The 19,309-nt window shown below is 37.0% G+C and overlaps 1 protein-coding gene across 1 annotated transcript; it reads left to right on the forward strand.

Moving 5' to 3' along the window:
- Window positions 1-1,778: 1,778 nt before the first annotated feature.
- Window positions 1,779-12,840, forward strand: LOC140142417 (uncharacterized). Its single transcript, XM_072164386.1, has 4 exons — window positions 1,779-2,364; window positions 5,414-7,162; window positions 8,324-9,005; window positions 10,444-12,840. Exons 1-4 carry the CDS (start codon window positions 2,193-2,195, stop codon window positions 11,336-11,338), a joined length of 3,498 nt encoding a protein of 1,165 aa, XP_072020487.1. The 5' UTR covers window positions 1,779-2,192; the 3' UTR covers window positions 11,339-12,840.
- Window positions 12,841-19,309: the final 6,469 nt, after the last annotated feature.

The raw sequence follows: 19,309 nt of genomic DNA on the forward strand, positions 1-19,309 counted from the left end.
CAAATAAGGCTACCCATATCATTTTACAGGTTTGCATTTTGTCAAATAGTTTTCGATTTATTTTTAAAAATATGTAGGGGGGAACTTATAAGTTGTGCACCCTATAGGTAGTATATGGGGTATTCGAAGTGGTAGAAATGATTACATAATAGAATATCTCAATGCAGCTCAACAACTTCAACCCCAATTCATGTTGGAAGAGCGTACTGGTTGTGACATTCGGTAGCACATGGCGTCAAGCAAAAACCATACGATTGTTTATAGCTCATTTTCCAAACTCACATCTTCCATCAAGGTATACAATTACGTACATATAACTATGAGAAGTATGTAGAATTTGTTAACAAAAATGCTGGCAATAGTGGTCGCCCCAGAACAGCTAGAAGCCCAGTTGAAATTTATTTCAAAATTTTATTATTTTGTACTTATGGGTGCAAAAACTGTTCTCAGTTTTACCAATGATATCTCAGGGATATTAGAAATTACTTTATTTATAAGATTATTTGTACATGAACAAAAAGTACACACAGGATAACTTCAATACTCTACTCTAAACACATGTCCCGATTCCATGCTCGCTCTCGCAGGTTTTCTCCGGGATCTCCGGTTTCCTCCTGTATCGCAAAAATTGGTGATTAGTTGTTCGGTTATCAAAAACTTCCTGCACTTAATGGAATTTGGGGAGCTGCACAGATAATTGGTGGATGTTACAATCTAAATGCGGATAGGTGTGCGCCGTTCGGCAGCAACTGGCCTAGTTGATGCGATCTGATTGTGATGATTCACCATTGCAGCAAAATTACAGCGCTTTGAGTCCTCCAAGATCTGGAGAAAGGCGCTTTATAAATCCAAAATTTATTTATTTATTTTATGTCAGTAACCAAGTAGTTGTCCACATTCACAGGCGAATAATTGGAACCCAACAAAAGAAATCTGTTGGGCTGTGAATTTTGGTCCAGGAAGGTGTTCCATGTCAGTGCATTTTGCTGTTGTGTCAGTTGGACAACTGCTCGGTTACTGACATGTGTTTAGAGTAGAGTATTGAAGTAATCCTGTGTGCAATTTTTGTTCATTTTTATGGAGAGGATTTTAAGATATGACCTTGTGAAAAATTATAAGTTTCTTTTTGAGGCCAATTTATTTCACAAACTTTGATGCACCGAATTTTGTCATTGTCAATACAGAAAAGGAACCAATTATGACACAGACACATCATTTTTCATGTAGTCATTAAATCACGGTATTGTTGGATATTTTGCTATGTTGCTTTATGATATTACTTTTAATTTCCTTTTTGACTATACATTTGTATTGTAGATGTTCATCAAAAGTTCAGTAGACTTAAACTGTCTGACCCAGACAAGAAAGTGTATGCTTTGAATGGATACCTGCCATCAGATTTGAGAAAGAAATGCCTCAAAACAAGTAAGCAATGACAAACTTTAAATACTGTTATTTATTGTTCCACGTACATGTAAGGAGTACTAGTAGTTAGTGTCTAGTTTTACATGTATTCCTAGTATTTTCAAAAAGACTTGGAACGTGATATGGTATGTTATAAATGTATTATGAAGACCTATACATATCGAGGGTTGAGAACCAGAAAGCCGTAAGGATCTTGGTACCAAAATCTCAAAATGGCCAAAAAGTGAGTTAAGGCATTCTGGTTCAGAAACCCTCGATATTTTCATTTCTAATCTGTGAGGACAGTATGATATGTGTCCACAAACTGATTTACTCCTGAGTGTGGTATATAATAACCTATATACATGTAGAACCTTGGTATCATCAGCCAAGTAAATGACTCATAAGTCACTGACAACTAATGAATATGTATATACTAACAGTCACATGATGACACTTACTAACTTATGTGAATATGGTTAAATAAACCAGTTGTTATATAGATGTTGAACCCAAATGATGTGTTACCAAATTCTCTTCATTGCGTGTTTATATTAATGTATGTATTTAAGTGGAAATACACTACAACTGGCGACGAGGATTGTGAAATAAATTCAGTGAGCCTACTATACACAGGATAACTGAGTCAATCCAGTAAAGTTGTATAAGTGAAATACAACTATAAGAGAACATTGGACTTGTATATGAAATACAATAGTGAACTTCAACATTATCACAACCCGTGAGTAAGGACACGTAAAAATACCTGAGAGTGACTAAACTTAACCATGGCACCACCAGATACAACCAGAAATCCAGCTATCATGTTTGACAAATTTGATCCCGATGTGGAAGATTTTGAGTGTTATCAAGATAGACTGGAACAATATTGGCTGGTAGCAGGGATTGACAAGGAAGCTGATAGAGTTGCAACATTAATTTCTGTTATTGGAGCAAAATGTTACTAGATGCCACAGTAATGTGTTTTACCAAACACGAATATCTATGCCCGTGACCACACCTAACCCCCTAACCCTATTCACAAACGAAAACTTGGTGAGCACCATGTGAAAGCACTTGTTTTAAGCTTTCAGTTGATATACATGTAATGCTCATAACACTGGACTGGCCCACACTCTCTCTAATACCCTACCAAGCCTTCACTCTCTTTTATACCCCCATCAGACCACTCTCTCTAAAACACCACCAGACTGGACCACACTCTCTCTTATACCCCATCAGACCCTCACTCTCTCTAATACTCCACCAGACCCTCACTCTCTCTTATACTCCATCAGACATTCACTCGCTCTTATACTAAAACATCACCAGACTGACCCATACTCTCTCTAATACCCCACTAAGCCTTCACTCTCTCTTATACTCACTATACACTCACTCTCTCTAGAACACCACCAGACTGGCACACACTCTCTCTAATACCCTACCAAGCCTTCACTCTCTCTTGTACCCCATCAGACCATCAATCTCTCTAAAACACCACCAGACTAGCACAAACTCTCTCTTATACCCTACCAAACCTTCACTCTCTCTTATACCCCTTCAGACCCTCTCTCTAAAACACCACCAGCCTGGACCACACTCTCTCTAATACCCCACCACCCCTTAACCAACCACACCCCTTGTCCCATCATGACAACCTTTTGAGGTGGTCCAAGGAACCAAAATCAAAATGCCTACACATTCCCTTTTTAGGGAGTTTTTGTCAAGTGATGAGTTTCCTTGACGTACGATTCAGACCTTTATCATTGCAAACACAGGTAGCTAACAAAATACTACCATTTGCGCTACACTGTGTTAATATGTCGTACCTAGTTTGCTTTTTAAAGCCTTTAGACTTTGACCTCTGGGGATGCGGCTAACATAGTTAATACATATAGGGTCATGGGTCATCATTGTACCAAGTACGAACCCTGAGGGCGCTGTAGTTCCAGAGCTAGAGCTATTTGAAATTTTACACATATTGCCCCCTGTAGCCCATGACGTTTGACCTCTGGGGTCGATGTTACTGCAGAAAATATCTAAGGGTCATGGACCATCGCACCAAGTATGAACCCTGAGGGCGCTTATAGTTCTTGAGCAATAGCTGTTTTAAAAGTTTACACATATTGCTCCCTGTAGCCTATGACCTTTGACCTCTGGGGTCGTGGCCACCATAATTTACTTCTAGGGGTCATAGGCCATCATTATACTAAGTATGAACCCTGAGGGCGCTATAGTTCTTGAGCTAGAGATGCTTCAAATTTTACACATATTGCCCCCTGTAGCCCATGACCTTTGACCTCTGGGGTCGAGGCTACCCCAGGAAATTTCTAGGGGTCATGGGCCATCATTATACCAAGTATGGGCCCCGAGGCTACTTTAGTTCTTAAGCTAGAGGGGTGCAAAGGACTGGTCTTAAGGAGAAGAAGGCGAACTAGACGCCACAGTGATGTGTTTGACCAAACACGAATATCTATGCCCGTGACCACACCTAACCCCCTTCCCCTATTCACAAACGAAAACTTGGTGAGCACCATGTGAAAGCACTTGTTTTAAGCTTTCATTTGATATACATGTAATGCTCATAACACTGGACTGGTCCACACTCTCTCTAATTCTAATACCCTACCAAGCCTTCACTCTCTTTTATACCCCCATCAGACCATCACTCTCTAAAACACCACCAGACTGGACCACACGCTCTCTTATACCCCATCAGACCCTCACTCTCTCTTATACTCCATCAGACACTCACTCGCTCTAAAACATCACCAGACTGACCCATACTCTCTCTAATACCTCACCAAGCCTTCACTCTCTCTTATACTCACTATACACTCACTCTCTCTAGAACACCACCAGACTGGCCCACACTCTCTCTAATACCCTACCAAGCCTTCACTCTCTCTTATACCCCATCAGACCATCAATCTCTCTAAAACACCACCAGACTAGCACACACTCTCTCTAATACCCTACCAAGCCTTCACTCTCTCTTATACCCCATCAGACCCTCGCTCACTCTAAAACACCACCAGCCTGGGCCACACTCTCTCTAATACCCCACCCCTTAACCAACCACACCCCTTTTCCCATCATGACAACCTTTTGAGGTGGTCCAAGGAACCAAAATCAAAATGCCTACACATTCCCTTTTCAGGGAGTTTTTGTCAAGTGATGAGTTTCCTTGATGTACGATTCAGACCTTTATCATTGCAAACACAGGTAGCTAACAAAATACTACCTATTGCACTACACTGTGTAAATATGTCATACCTAGTTTGCTTTTTAAAGCCTTTAGACTTTGACCTCTGGGGATGCGGCTAAAATAGAATACATCTAGGGTCATGGGTCATCATTGTACCAAGTATGAACCCTAAGGGCGCTGTAGTTCCTGAGCAAGAGCTGTTTGAAATTTTACACATATTGCCCCTTGTAGCCCGTGACCTTTGACCTATTGGGTCGATGTTACTGCAGAAAATATCTAAGGGTCATGGGCCATCGTTGTACCAAGTATGAACCCTGAGGGCGCTATAGTTCTTGAGCTAAAGCTGTTTTAAAAGTTTACACATATTGCTACCTGTAGCCTATGACCTTTGACCTCTGGGGTTGTGGCTACCATAGTTTACATTTAGCGGTCATGGGTCATCATTATACTAAGTATGAACCCTGAGGGCGCTATAGTTCTTGAGCTAGAGCTGTTTGAAATTTTACACATATTGCCCCCTGTAGCCCATGACCTTTGACCTCTGGGGTCGGGGGTACCCTAGGAAATTTTTAGGGGTCATGGGCCATCAGTATACCAAGTATGGGCCCCAAGGCTACTTTAGTTCTGCAGCTAGAGGAGTGCAAAGAAGTGGTCTTACGGAGAAGGAGAAGAAGACGGAGGAGAAAACTAAACACAACAAATACAATATCTATGCCCCGTTGCACGGGCATAGATAAGAAGGAGAAAACTAAACGCAACGAATACAATATCTATGCCCCGTTGCACGGGCATAGATAGATAATAGGCAACTGAGAGACATGTCAGCACCTACAAAGCCTAAGGATTTGAAGTTTAGCGAAATATGTGAAAAACTCAATGACTACTACAACCCCAAGAAAACAACTTTAGCAAATCGGTACAAGTTCTATCGTCGAACGCAGAAGGAAGGAGAGTCCATTGCAGACTTTTTGGTGAGCCTAAAGAAACTTGCCCAGGATTGCGCATTCGGAAACTTTCGCGAAACTGCCATCAGAGACATTTTTTTATGTGGATTGAAGAACAAAGCAATCAAGCGAAGACTGTTTGCCAAGGAAGAAAGTGTAATAACTTTGGACAAGGTTGAGAAAATTGCCATCAGCATGGAAACAGCGGACAGGGAAACCGAGGAAATTAAGGACGACGAAAAGAAGACAGCTGTAAAGCGAGTTGAACTGAGAAATATGAACTGCTACTGTTGTGGAAAGAACAATCATATGAAGAAAGATTGTAAGTACAGAAGCTACACATGCGAGAACTGTGGACGGAAAGGACATTTGAGAAGTGTATGCCAAAGCAGCAAAGGGGGTGGTAAGAGTACAGATAGTAGTAAAACTAAGAGTACTAGTACTAGTAGTAAGAAACATAGGCGTAAAAAGAGTACGTATTATAAGAAAAAATCTGGAGTTCACAAATTTGAGGATAGTGACAGTGAGTACAGTTCAAGTGATCAGGATGATAGTGATTTTACTGATGAAAGTAACGTTCACTTCATCAATGCTCTTGGATCTAAGCATGATGATCCCATAGTAACGAAAATGAGGATCAATGATGTATCAATGGAAATGGAAGTTGATACTGGGTGTGGGAAAAGTTTGATATCACACCAGGAATTTCGGGAGAAATTTGGGAGAATGCCCATACAGAAAACCTCCGTTAAATTCAAAACGATAACAGGAGAAAGCCTCAAAGTTCACGGGAAAGTAATGGTAAAGGTGAAAGGGGTAGATGGCAAATCAGAAAAAGTGCCTCTCTATGTGATTGGAGAAAAAGGGAAGCACTACCCTAGCCTTCTAGGCCGTGATTGGCTGACAAGAATCCAATTAGATTGGAAAAGGATATTTGATGTAAAGCGTGTTCAGACGAAACATGCCAAAACCAAGAGCATTGAAGAAGAAATTTCAATGTATGATGTATTCAAGGAGGGCCGTGGCTGCATCAAAGATGTTAAAGTGAAACTAGAATTAGTAGAAGATGCAAAGCCCAAGTTTTACAAACCCAGGCCTGTGCCATTTGCACTTAAAGATAAGGTAGCAGATGAATTAGAAAAGATGGTGAAAGATGGAGTTCTAGAAAAGGTCGATTACTCCGACTGGGCAACGCCAATTGTCCCGGTAAGAAAGCCATCGGGAGATGTAAGGGTATGTGGTGATTACAAAATCACAATAAACCCTGTATTAAAAGCAAAAGAGCACCCACTACCAACACCAGATGAGTTATTGCTAAAACTAAATGGTGGCCAGAAATTTTCGAAGTTGGATATGTCAAGTACATATCAGCAAGTACAACTTGATGAGAATTCAAGAGAATATGTGACTATAAATAGTCACCTAGGTCTTTTTCGATTCACTAGGTTAGCATTTGGGATATCGAGTGCAAATGCGATATTCCAGGAATTAATGGAGAAAATTCTCACTGGTTTGGAAGGGGTAGCTGTGTTTGTGGATGATATTATTATTACAGGAATTAATGATGATGACCACAAGAAAAATCTGAAGGGTGTACTGGGGGGTAAGACTGAAAAAGTCTAAGTGTACATTTATGAATGATAGTGTAGAGTATCTGGGATTCAAGATCGACAAGATTGGAATACACCCAACGCAAACGAAAGTTCAAGCGATCATTGATGCCCCAGCCCCCACAAACAAGCAAAAGCTACATTCCCTATGTGGAGGAATTAGCTATTACAGGAAATTCATTCCTGATTTGGCAACAATTATGGCCCCATGAATGAGTGGAAATACACTACACTGAGTATCACCCAGCGGATGTTTAAAGGCATTTCCATAACCCAATGGGGTTTCTGACCATGCACCCAATCATAGTGCATTGTAGGAATGCCTTTAAGCCTCCTCTAAGTATCACCTAGAGTATTTAACTGTGCATGCTTTATTCATTTTATAATATGTGGTTTGTAATTTGCACTTCCAATTTGGAATAGTATAATCAGCCAACCTTTTAATCCAACCTTTTAAATTGCAAAATTAAAAATAATAACAATCCAAAACTGTGCAGGGAAACAAACAAACAAGCAAACAAACAAAAATAATTATCATTTTCAGAAAACCTTATTACAATATTGCATGCAGTCATATTCTTGTGCCCAATTGAAGGCATGCTAATGATGGCTGAGAAGGCAACTTTCTACCATGCTTGTTATATTTTGAAGGAATTGTTGGTTTGTCTATGCACTTAAGTTGTCTGATGAGTATAGTATTTTGTTAACATATATTTAAGGCAGAGGATGATTTAAGTACTACTAGCATACAGCACAACTTGGTTAACTGTGCAGCAGAGCAGTGTGAGTATCATGACACCACTGCTCTGCTATGCTGCATAGAAGGACATTGTTAAATTTAAATTTGTATACTGCTATATTTACAATAAAAACACTGTCAATATGCTGGTTGATGTCACATTTTATGTTACCTACAGAAGGTGTGAATTATCCTTTATACACACATCACTTTTGTTCTGAAAAGTAATAATGACACACACACAATTTTAAAACAACATCTTTTGCACAGAATTCAATGGGATTTGAAAGTAAAGTGGCAGTTGAAACTCTGGTGATAGCACTTTTACAGTGCATAATGGGAAGTCCTTAAATCCTCTACATTTAAGGCTACTAAACTGAGTTAATGTAGGCCTATATTTGAAATTATTTTTCAGGTAAAGGAAAGTACACAGTATGGTGTGACATTCCCACAGATGAGCAACCAGATATCAGCAAGTTTAAAAAAAGCTGTGAAAAGTCAGAAAGAGGTGTTCTTGTGGTATGCAACTTTGCAAAAGTCTTTGAGATAGATGAACAGTTACACGAAGCCTTCAACATTCTGTTAATGAGTGACACCAAAGGAGTTCACCTGATTACAGTTGGCCAACAAGAAGAAGCTACCAGCAAGGAGGTTGCAAAGATGCTAGATGAACAGCTGCGAACAAACTTTCTGGTCCAAGAAGGCATAGACATGACTCAGTTTGTTCTGTGTCATCACACATGCAGTGATTTGGCTGATTTTAAACTGTCTGATCTATTCTCGAAACCTATGCCAAGTTTCTGGATGAGTGCAACAAAGCTGAATCCCATGTTGGAAGCATTAGTTGTTACACTAAATTGTACAGTTTCTTCATTTGCGCAGATCATAGGAGAACAAAGTTTGTTTCTTCTAACAGAATCTCAATGCAATCTCCTGTGGTCCAAGTTGCAAAGTCATCAGACACTGTTTATTCATGGGCTACCAGGCACCGGAAAAACACTTATGGCGGGTATCATCGCTAGACACCTGATGAATAGATCTGGTCCTCATACAGTCCTGTACATATGTGAGACCAAACCGCTTGCTGATTTCATGCAGTAAGTTCAATTCATGTTTTTTTTGTATTTTATGAGGCATGTGCATAACTTATACAGAATAATCTGTTAGAATGTTTCTTAATGCATGAACAAATCATAGCGATTATTAAATTAATAAATAAAGGATACCATAAGTCAGCCATTGGAGGGCATAACAAACCTGACCAGGGCTATACTTACCATTTTGGGCAATTTTTACACCAATGGTAATAATAATAATTATTTTTTCTGTCATAAGAGATATGTGATAAATGTAAAATTACAGGCCTTACCAGAGATTTTGAGTTATAAAATGTTTGCACAAATTTTGTTTTATGGTGACCATGCATTAGTGGCATAGCTAGGGGCATTTGGGACACATGCCCTGAGCGCCATCTTAAGGGGGCGCAAAAATACCCCCGCCAAGTGGTGAAAGTCAAAAAGTAACTTTTTGAGCACTTAGCAGCACATGCATTTCAACATAAATAGTTTGAAAAATCATTTAGAGACCAAAATTCATCTTGATTATAACCAAATTAGTAGTATTTGGGTAAATTTTCATTGGCTTCCTGTTAAATATCGTATCATATACAAAATTCTTCTTCTGGCTTACAAATGTTTTCATGGACTTGCTCCAGACTATCTTGCTGATTTGATTCAGGAATACAAACCTTCTCGTAATCTACGTTCATCCTCTAAACGCTATCTCGTTTCTACATCAGTTGCTACTGTATCTTATGGCCAGAGATCTTTCTACTTCGCTGCTCCTGAACTTTGGAACAATTTACCTTATAATGTTAAAAACTCTCAGACTCTTGTTCAATTTAAATCGGCATTGAAAACACATTTGTTTACTCTAGCATTTTATGACAATTGATTTATCTTATGTTTACTTTAAATTTGTTCATTTACATGTACATCACATGCACAAAATGTATGTAGGTTGTATTGTGTAGGTATTGTTTGTTATTTGTTTTTCATGTTTAAGCGCTAAGGGACTTCGGTGTAAAGCGCTATACAAGAGTCGTATTATTATTATTATTATTATTATTATTTTCTCACACTCTGCAGACAATTGTTTAATGAATTGGGAATGAGCCAGGAGCGCTATTCTGTATCCTTGCCCCGGGTGCCACAACCCCTATCTATGCCACTGCCCTGCATTTAGATGTCAAACTGAAGAAAGAAACAAGAAATGCATGTGTACATTTGTTGTGTCTTGTCCCCCTGTATTTGGTCTGTATTTCATTGTCATTTTGGCAGGATTTACACTTTTGAGGGTCTTGAAATTAGTCTTAGCTATCAAACTTAATTCTGCAGCGAGTACATTAAATTTTGTTTCTTGTTTCCCTGCATTTTGTCGCTGTTTTACTTGTTTCCCGACATCAAATCAATGTGCCCTTTTATTTATGAAGCACATTTAACAAGTCTTTACTTTTACATATTTGTTCACTTTCAGGAAAAATACTGCTGGTCTTCGAGCAATTACTCGAGAGTATTTCAAGGAGAACTCCGATAAACTTAAATACCAACATATCTTGATTGACGAAGCACAGAATTTCCGTGATGAAGTAAAAGGTGAAACATTTCATTGGTATCGTAAAGCTAAACAGATAGTAAAAGAGAATGCCATCAACTGTTATTCAAGAGGTTATTTGTGGGTATTTCTTGACATGTCACAGAAAGAACACAGATTTCCCTCTGGCCTTCCACGTCTATCCTATCAAAGAGATAAAATGTACTTGTTGTGTGAGGTAGTACGAAATCCAAAACATGTATTTGATGCCATCAGTAAAACAAGGACTAGGTCTCAAGTGAGAAAAGATGATGACCTTTGGGAAGGGTTCCAACTTTTGTATGATTCGAAATTATTACCCAAAACAGATGTTATCCATAGAGTGAAGGGGTATGTAGAGCAAAAGATAGTAAGACCTTTTATCGTGGATAATGTAACACGGCAAATTCTGCAAATAGTATTGAGTCATAGAGAAGCTAATTGTAAAGTGCAAAACATGGTTGTCTTGGTCAGTACTGTCGGACATGGTACAAAATATATTAAAGCACTTGAAAGGCAGGCCAAACCACATGGTATTGAAGTTGTTACTGACTCAAGTAAACAGAATAATGGGTGTCTACTTCTTGAATCTGTTCGTAGGTTCAGTGGTCTGGAAAGAACAGTTGTTATAGCGATTGATTTGGATGTTGCAAGTGAAATGCATTGTTCGAAAAGATTATACATACAGGCCATTTCACGTTCAATGATGAATGTGTATCTCTTGGAAAAGACAGAAATTAGATTCCTACCCATGCAGATGGGTATTAATCCACATTATCCACTTCATTGCAAATCTTAGAAGCAGAAATAATAATCCACATTTTCAAACATGGCGGCTTTCAAACCACAAGTCTTGCCTGCTTTCGCAAGCGCCAGCTTTCGTGATTACTTTTGGTAAAAAACTAGGGATGGGAGTACTAAATAGGTTGTTAAAAGACATATTGAAAGTGTACAACACACATAGTAAATATGCCTATTCCTTAAGGGCTCTGGTAGCAACGTTTGGACAGTATTTTTTGTGGGACATGAGAGCACATCAGACATACCGAATTGGATTCTGAATACAAAGAATGTCCTTCTGATATCAAATAATTTGGATTTTTTGCAATTTGCATTATAGGGTGCACACCAGTAAATAGCTTCTATTGACTTTCTGTACAAACAGGGTCCAGGAAAACATCATTTTCTTGACTCCAGAGCGACTCAGTTCTTCAAAACTTACCTTTTCTGCAAAACGGAGGTCAGATGAAGTCATCTATTGTAGAAATTATACACGGAGTCCAGCATTTTTTTCCAGAAAAATGCTGACTAGATCACCCTATAGCCCATACAGCATACACCACCTCATGAATAGCTTGGTGTTTCTGAAATGTAACACATTTTGAAAGTTTAGCCAAATTGTAATTAAAAGTCAGATCCTGCTCATTTTTCACAGACAATCTATCTCCCAGGCCTAAATGAGGGTTAAATATGAATCAGGGCCTAATAGTTGGTTTTAAGCCTTTTCTAATGGATTTAATTCAGTCTTATTGCACGTTTCCTCGTTTGAAACACTGATTTTTTTCTCCCAGGGTGTAGGAGACTTGTATTTACTGGTGTGAACTCCTATAATACACATATTTTATGGTAAATGATTAAAAATTGATCATGTTTTTGAAATTTAACAGTCCTTGAAGTAAATTTTATAAATCTATTGATGTACTTTAAGTGTATGTAGCTTGGATGAAAAGCTAACAATCAATTGACAATTTAATTTTGACCTTTCGTATTGAAGATACCGTATTGGTCCAAAAGGGGGGCAATTATTGGAAGTGAATTGTCAATGAAAATAACTTAAAAAATCAGGTTCAATTTCCCGATGGTGCTCCTGTAAAAATGAGGGATTTATGACTATACTAATGTTATTTCCTTGGCACCGCCCACGGAAAATGACATTTTTGTGGTAAATACAACAAAATTACACCCGTAAGTGCATCATAAAGCAAGAATCTGGTGAAATTCTACCATGCAATGAAATTGATGGAAGTTTGAGTCATAACAGGTTTTGTCCATGCAATTATGACTGACATGACTGATGCAAGTTTAAGCAATACACTCACATGATATGACATGGAAATGTTTACATTTTTGTCAATTTTTCACAGAAATATTGGAAGGGGCGTTTATTAGAGGGGGAGCGTTTATTACAAACAATACAGTATATGATTTTTTTCCCAAAACTCCATAAACAATTTAGGTCTTTTTTTGGGGAAAATGTATATCTTCAGTATGAAAGGTCAAATTTCCAATTGATCATCAGCTCCCCCCAGCTATACATACACTCTAAGTACATAACCATTAGATTTATAAAGTTTACTTCCAGGACTGTTAAACATCAAAAATTTTGAAAAAATATAAAATAATTTGTCATAAAATTTGTATTATATCGTGAATTTCAAAAAATCAAAATTATTTGATATCGATTTCTCGAATTCAGAATGCAAATCAATATGTCTGGTCTACTCTCACTCGTTAATATCCGATTCCTTAAAGACTTGTTTCATTTTCAGCCTATTTTACAAGTTGACCTCAATGACCTTTGATCTCAATGTGTGACCTTGTACCATACCGCGGAAGGTGGTCATGTTGCCTAAGGTGGTCGAAGATATGTAAGGGGTGTGTTAGCAAACTCAAAAGTAGCATACACAAAAGAGAGTTCACATGTAAAGCGCTAACAGTTGAGCGCTCAGTGTGAGCTCAGATGAGCGATATCGATGTCGCCAGGTTCAGCTTCAAAAAAAAAAAGAAAAAAAAAAGCGCAGTGATTTATAGTGCGCACGCACAGGCACAACGCCTAGACGTTGATCCACAAGCCTCAGCACACTTTACAGGTTGTCGCTGACCACTACGGCCCCACATCATTCCATAAACCATTATACAACAATTCAGGGACTTTGCTGCTTCAAGAGCGCACACCCTAGACATTCCACAAATAACCTTCGCAACCAGGATCAGCTCCCCGAGTTTCGTACGGGTTACAACGAGACAAATAAGCAGTAAGTTCCTTGTCCAGGGGAATTTCAAGCTAACTCAATTTTTACACGAGAGCGAACTAGGCACCGCCAGGGTTCGAACCCGCAACCTCTCGCACCATAGTCGAACGCCTATCGATTGAGCTAACTTGACTGCATAAGAACATTTAGAGGGCACAGGCATGGAATATTCCAATCTACATGTTATTAATCTATGCCTTGTACTCCACCATTACACGAAACTTCCTATGCAGCTGTGGCCCAAGTTTGATATAAAATTTGATAAGCCCATATTTATTGGTGAAGCTATGCATGAGTTTTATGAAAAGTGATTATATATAGTCACTCCTTTCAGGCAAGACAAAAAAGTAAGGAAGTATGATGATAAACGGATTGTAAAAGAGTTCTCTCAACAAATACCTCTCTGAAGCTATCTAGAGTCTGAATCAAGCACTTTGACATGTCCATATTAAGGTCGAAGTATGGTTCAGAAATACTCTATGCTAAATACAAATAAGAAGAAAAACAGGTAGAGTCCTAGTGAAGAGTTAGGTGCAATTTTTAACATCTTTTAAAAAGTTTTAAAAGTGTACAATATTTTTTACTGTTCTTAATGTAACATGTGCAATTTGTAATTTTACATGTAATTGAGAATTTGCAAATATTGTGATCTCAATGAAATTGAAGACAAATTAATAGATGATATTTTTGATACAAACAATTCAAATGAAAATGATAAATTTCTTATCATGGGTGCCAATGATTTTGACACCACCAATGCAGTTGCCAATTTCATATATACTGTGTTTGAACAATGGAATTTAAATAATAGGCCTATGCCTAGTTAATTTATATTATATTCTTTATAGTTGTAAATTTTTATATTGTTCTTGGTACTTTATTTGTATACTTATTTGTATATATCCGTTGTTTGACCATATCTTATTGTAAGATGAATGTCAATGAAATCTGATTCTGATTCTATATATATATGTGGAGTAATAAAATACTGATTATGATTATAATAATTATAATGGAACATAGCAATTGATTATAATTACACCCGTATAGACCTGTAAGACAATAGCTTAAGAAAAATTGAATTTAATTATAGTTTCTGACTGATGGCATTATTACAATCCCTACTAAATTTGAAAGATGTCTGATCTGTCAAAATGTTTTACAAGATTGAAGAGGTTGAATGTTAATTATAATACATTTGTGATAAGATCAAGAGGAATGAGTCTTCTAACTTTAAAAATAATAAAAACAAAGTAAAACATACAAATTTACCACCTGTTTTGTTCAATAACTCGATTTTTAAATATTTTTAATATTTAAAAATATTAGCAAGAATTAAACTTATTCCTCTTGATTGTGTCACATACCAAACACAAGCAAATATGTGTTTAAAACATTGTTGGTTTTTTTTTTAAATGTTGTCAAAGTGTTATTGTGTATCACAGTTGCCCAGAGAACAAACAGTACAAGTCTTCCAGGGTGGTTACAACCAAACTGACATGTTTTTATTCATAGTGCCTTAGAAAATAAATAACTATAAGCCCTTTCACAATTTCACAATTTCAGAAAATTGCAACTGTTATGCTCAGACAGTGATCAACCAATCTCCCCCATTGACAGCAGGGTGAATGAACTCTTTTACAAGATTAGCCATTTAAAACAATCACAATCAATACTTTGCTAGTATATAATATGCAAGTATTGAGAAGACATTTGGACCAAAGAATGTGAAAAATACAAGTAGGTAGCTTTTTTCTTTAAAGTGCAAAGTCCTCAATGTTTATCTCTCAAAAGTTTCATGGATATTACCCATAATGCACTTTGATCTGAAATTGTGAAAGGGCTTATTTCATTTGAATTTTGCAAAAAATAGGAGCTTTCACCTGATACTAACATCTTCATTTTAATGAAGTAAAGTGGGGATGAGGATATTTGTGACAAAGAACTTTGTGGCAAGTTTAAAACTTCGAAACAAATGATTTTGGCAGAATTTAGTGTTTGAAAGTTAAAAATTTCATATGGTGGATATCCAACTCATTTGACATGATGCATTAATTATGCTTTGTACACACAAAAAACACTGCTGCTAAAATCAGATGCCGATAATAATTAACCCAGCAAACCAGATATTTTGCAAAATGTTGTATAAAACAGGTTTTTAAAAAGTTGAAACATGTTTAAATAACTTAAAATGACTTGCTATTAAAATATTGGGAAAATGTTTTAAGACATTCTATATAAAAAAATGCCTTTGTTCAGTTTTGTGCAGAAGTGCTCAAGACAAAGTCCGATGTATACTCCACTTGCGACCGCAATTTTAGAGGCCGCAAGTAATTTGAGCTGAAATTTCCTTGGGAGCAGGTTTCTTCGCTTCACGGAGAGTTGGATTTGATTCAACTTTTGGGGGGTAGGCCAGCCAAGTTTCTTTATGAAAGCACAGAGCAGGCAACAATTCTTCGCGATATTTTGATGAAGTATACATGAATACCTTCGCGCGAAGCTGTGAATAAATTTTTTCATCACAGCTTCTCGCGAAATGGCGAAGTGGAGTATACATCTGACTTAAAGAAATTTAAACACTATTATGTTGCAATGTTGTATGGTAACTTTTAAAAGGTTTTTAAAATGTTGTTTGAATAACATTTTCAAAACCTTTTATAACATTTTCAAAACCTTTTAAAAGTTACCACAAAATGGTTTGTAACTTTTGTGTAAGGGGGTTGTTTCAAGACATTTTAGCACAGTGTTTTTTTTTTCATGTGTTGATGGGGGTTTTGTTTGATTTTTTGTTTAACATTTAGAAAAAATAAGAAAATTTGGCTGTGAACTTGCTGAAAAATGGGCTCAAAATACAGTTTCAAATTTTAGGGGGGACGGTAGTACATAGCCTTTATTTTGCCCTTTTTAACTAAAAAAAAAGAGAAGAAAATAAGGGACAAACTGCTTTGCCTCTTTTCATTTGCTTCTGAAGTAAACCTTTTTTCTATAATCAACATTTCAACAAGTTGTGTCCTTTTAAAAATGTTACAAAATGTGTTGTGATTGCTGGGAACATCTTTGCTATTACATATGTGACATGATCTGGTCATGGAGGCCAAAGTCGACAAATTTAAAATTGAGATAAAGGCACAAAAATATGGAAGGAAAAACAAAACAATAAAATATGTAAGAAACTAGACATTGCAAAACTTTATAACTGTAGATCTTTGATGTTTTCAGTATACCACCATAGCCTAATGTTTGTATAAGGTAATAATTAAAGTAACTCAATTTTAAAAAATGCCTCCTTTGGCCTCCCTTTACTAGACCATGTCACGTTACCCGGTATTAAATTGCAAGTAAATGAACACACCCATTTGTAAAACCACAACCATAGACCAGGTGTGTTCTAGAGTCAATGCCCCAACCAGTTACAACCTAAAATGGGGTATTCCAGGTGGAATTCAAGTAAAGTCACCGTTCAGATTACCTGAATCAGGTAACCCCATTTGAAATACACATTCTCTGTGCAGAAGATTAAGGTCATGTCTTCCACAGGGGGTATATGGATTTCAGCTGGAATAACCCATTGTAACTCTATGGCATTAATATCCCATGCCTAAAGCGCTCCACAGACTCCAATTATTAGACGTACAATATTGTATGTAACATATCTACGTTATTTAATCTATTGCCATTCTATTTCCAGTAATGTTTAAGTTTTAATGAATGTTTGATGACGAAAAATCGATAATATGTTACATATAATATCTAGCAGAAATATATTATCGATTTTACGTCATCAAACATTTGTTAGAACTTAAACAATAAAAAGTCTGAATACTGCTTATCTGCAAAATAAAACTACAATTGGAAATGGTTTGCACATTTTGATATTAACTTTGTTTTTGTTTGTTTCACATAATGTTGCCATGGTGACTACACATAATGTGCATGGTGATCATTTGATTGGGAATTATGCAGATGTTGAAATTTCACCAAACCATTAATATGAAACATGTGTGGCAAGAAATCCATTTTTTGTTCCAAACGTTGGTACAGTGCTACTTTTGAATCTGCATCTGTCTCTTCCATGTATTCCTGGCCCGGAATCCTGGTTACTGTATTTTATACGAAACAAACAAGGTTAAAAAATGTTCAAAGCATTTGGCATTGCTATTACAATGACATAATGCTTTCAATAATTTTGGATTGTGGTCTTTAATTATGTTATTTGTGTTATGTTTTGGTCAATACCAAGCAGTGGTGGGACTGGTGTACCAACCATGGTGTAATGGGGGCAGGATCCAAAATGGCTCAAGATATCAGAAATATGTGACCAAAATTTGCAATGTACATCTTTCTTTTAGTATTATATGGCCATTGAGCTAGTACACATAAACTTTGCATGGTAATGCATTGTCCAGAACTTTTTGCAATTTTGCCCATGGACATTTCGCCTTGTAGTAACAAAATGCTTTGAATGAGTGTATTAAACTGTATAGTAAATGTTGATATATGGAAGACTATATTAGTTGCATCTGATTTTTGATGTAACATTTATAAGAAACATTTGGTAAGAAGTTATTGATATTTTTACTGGGTGCATAATTGCAATTTGGCTTAGAGTATTGGAAATTTCATCCACATAGCTAAAATGGTAGTGCCTTATGTAATTTATATGTACATTAAAACTGAAATACTAGATTTATAGCCTAATTATTACTATATCTGTTGTACACTTAATATATGCATTAAAGACTGAAAATGCTATATTTCTAAATGAAGACTTTGTTTTGACATTTTTGTATTTTGGTACTTATGGGCACAAGAAAAATTCAGGTCTTATTGAATGACCCCGAATATTTGGCGCTTTTCACCCAATGACCCCCATTGTTTGGTGCTTTTCACCCATTGACCCCCATTTTAGGGGCTTCTCACCTAATGACCCCCATTTTGGCATAGTTTGAACCGCTGTGCAAACACCCCCGTTTCTTTAAACGTGCTGAGGGGCTATGATTCAATTGACTAAGGCCTATAATACTGCTATTAGTTACAGGCCCAGCCCCTGACTCAACACAAAAGTTGACAACCGTGAGAGTTACCAAATTTTTCAAAGGCCCCCTTTGCAATGATTTTTCATCAAATTTACCCCCCTTTTTAAAGCAAAATCGAGGACAAAATTTGGCCTAAACAACCCCTTTTTGTAGTTTTTAATGACCAGAATTTCAAACACCCCTTTTCAATGATTAGAATTTCAAACACCCCTTATCAATGACACTAAATATTGACATAAAATTTCTGGATTTTCTCAAGTACCCCTTTTATCCCAATTTTGCGGACAGTGCAAATTAAATACCCCTATTTTGCTGATTTTGTTGTCAAATTTCACGGACAGTGCAAATTAAATATCCCCTAGTTTGCCAATTTCGCGGTACAAAAATAACCACTTTCCTGCGGAATTTGGTAACTCTCATGGTTGTCAACTTTTGTGTTGAGTTGGGAGCCGGGGTTACAGGTTACTAAAGAAATACAACGTGGATCTCAAAAAATGTTAAAATCCAAAGAAACAATAAAAACTATACAAGCTTTCTTTATTTGGCCAACTCCTATGTGAGTAGAAAGCAGAATAATTAACTACTCAATATATCGACTGCTCAGTGCCAGGAGTGGGTACGTGCAATAGCTGCCATACCTGTCATGTGTAGATGAGTACAATATAGGCCTACTATATGTAAATTGCCAAATGTTCACAAGGC

The sequence above is a fragment of the Amphiura filiformis genome, chromosome 20 (assembly GCF_039555335.1).
Source record: "Amphiura filiformis chromosome 20, Afil_fr2py, whole genome shotgun sequence".
Classification (NCBI taxonomy): Eukaryota; Metazoa; Echinodermata; class Ophiuroidea; order Amphilepidida; family Amphiuridae; genus Amphiura; species Amphiura filiformis.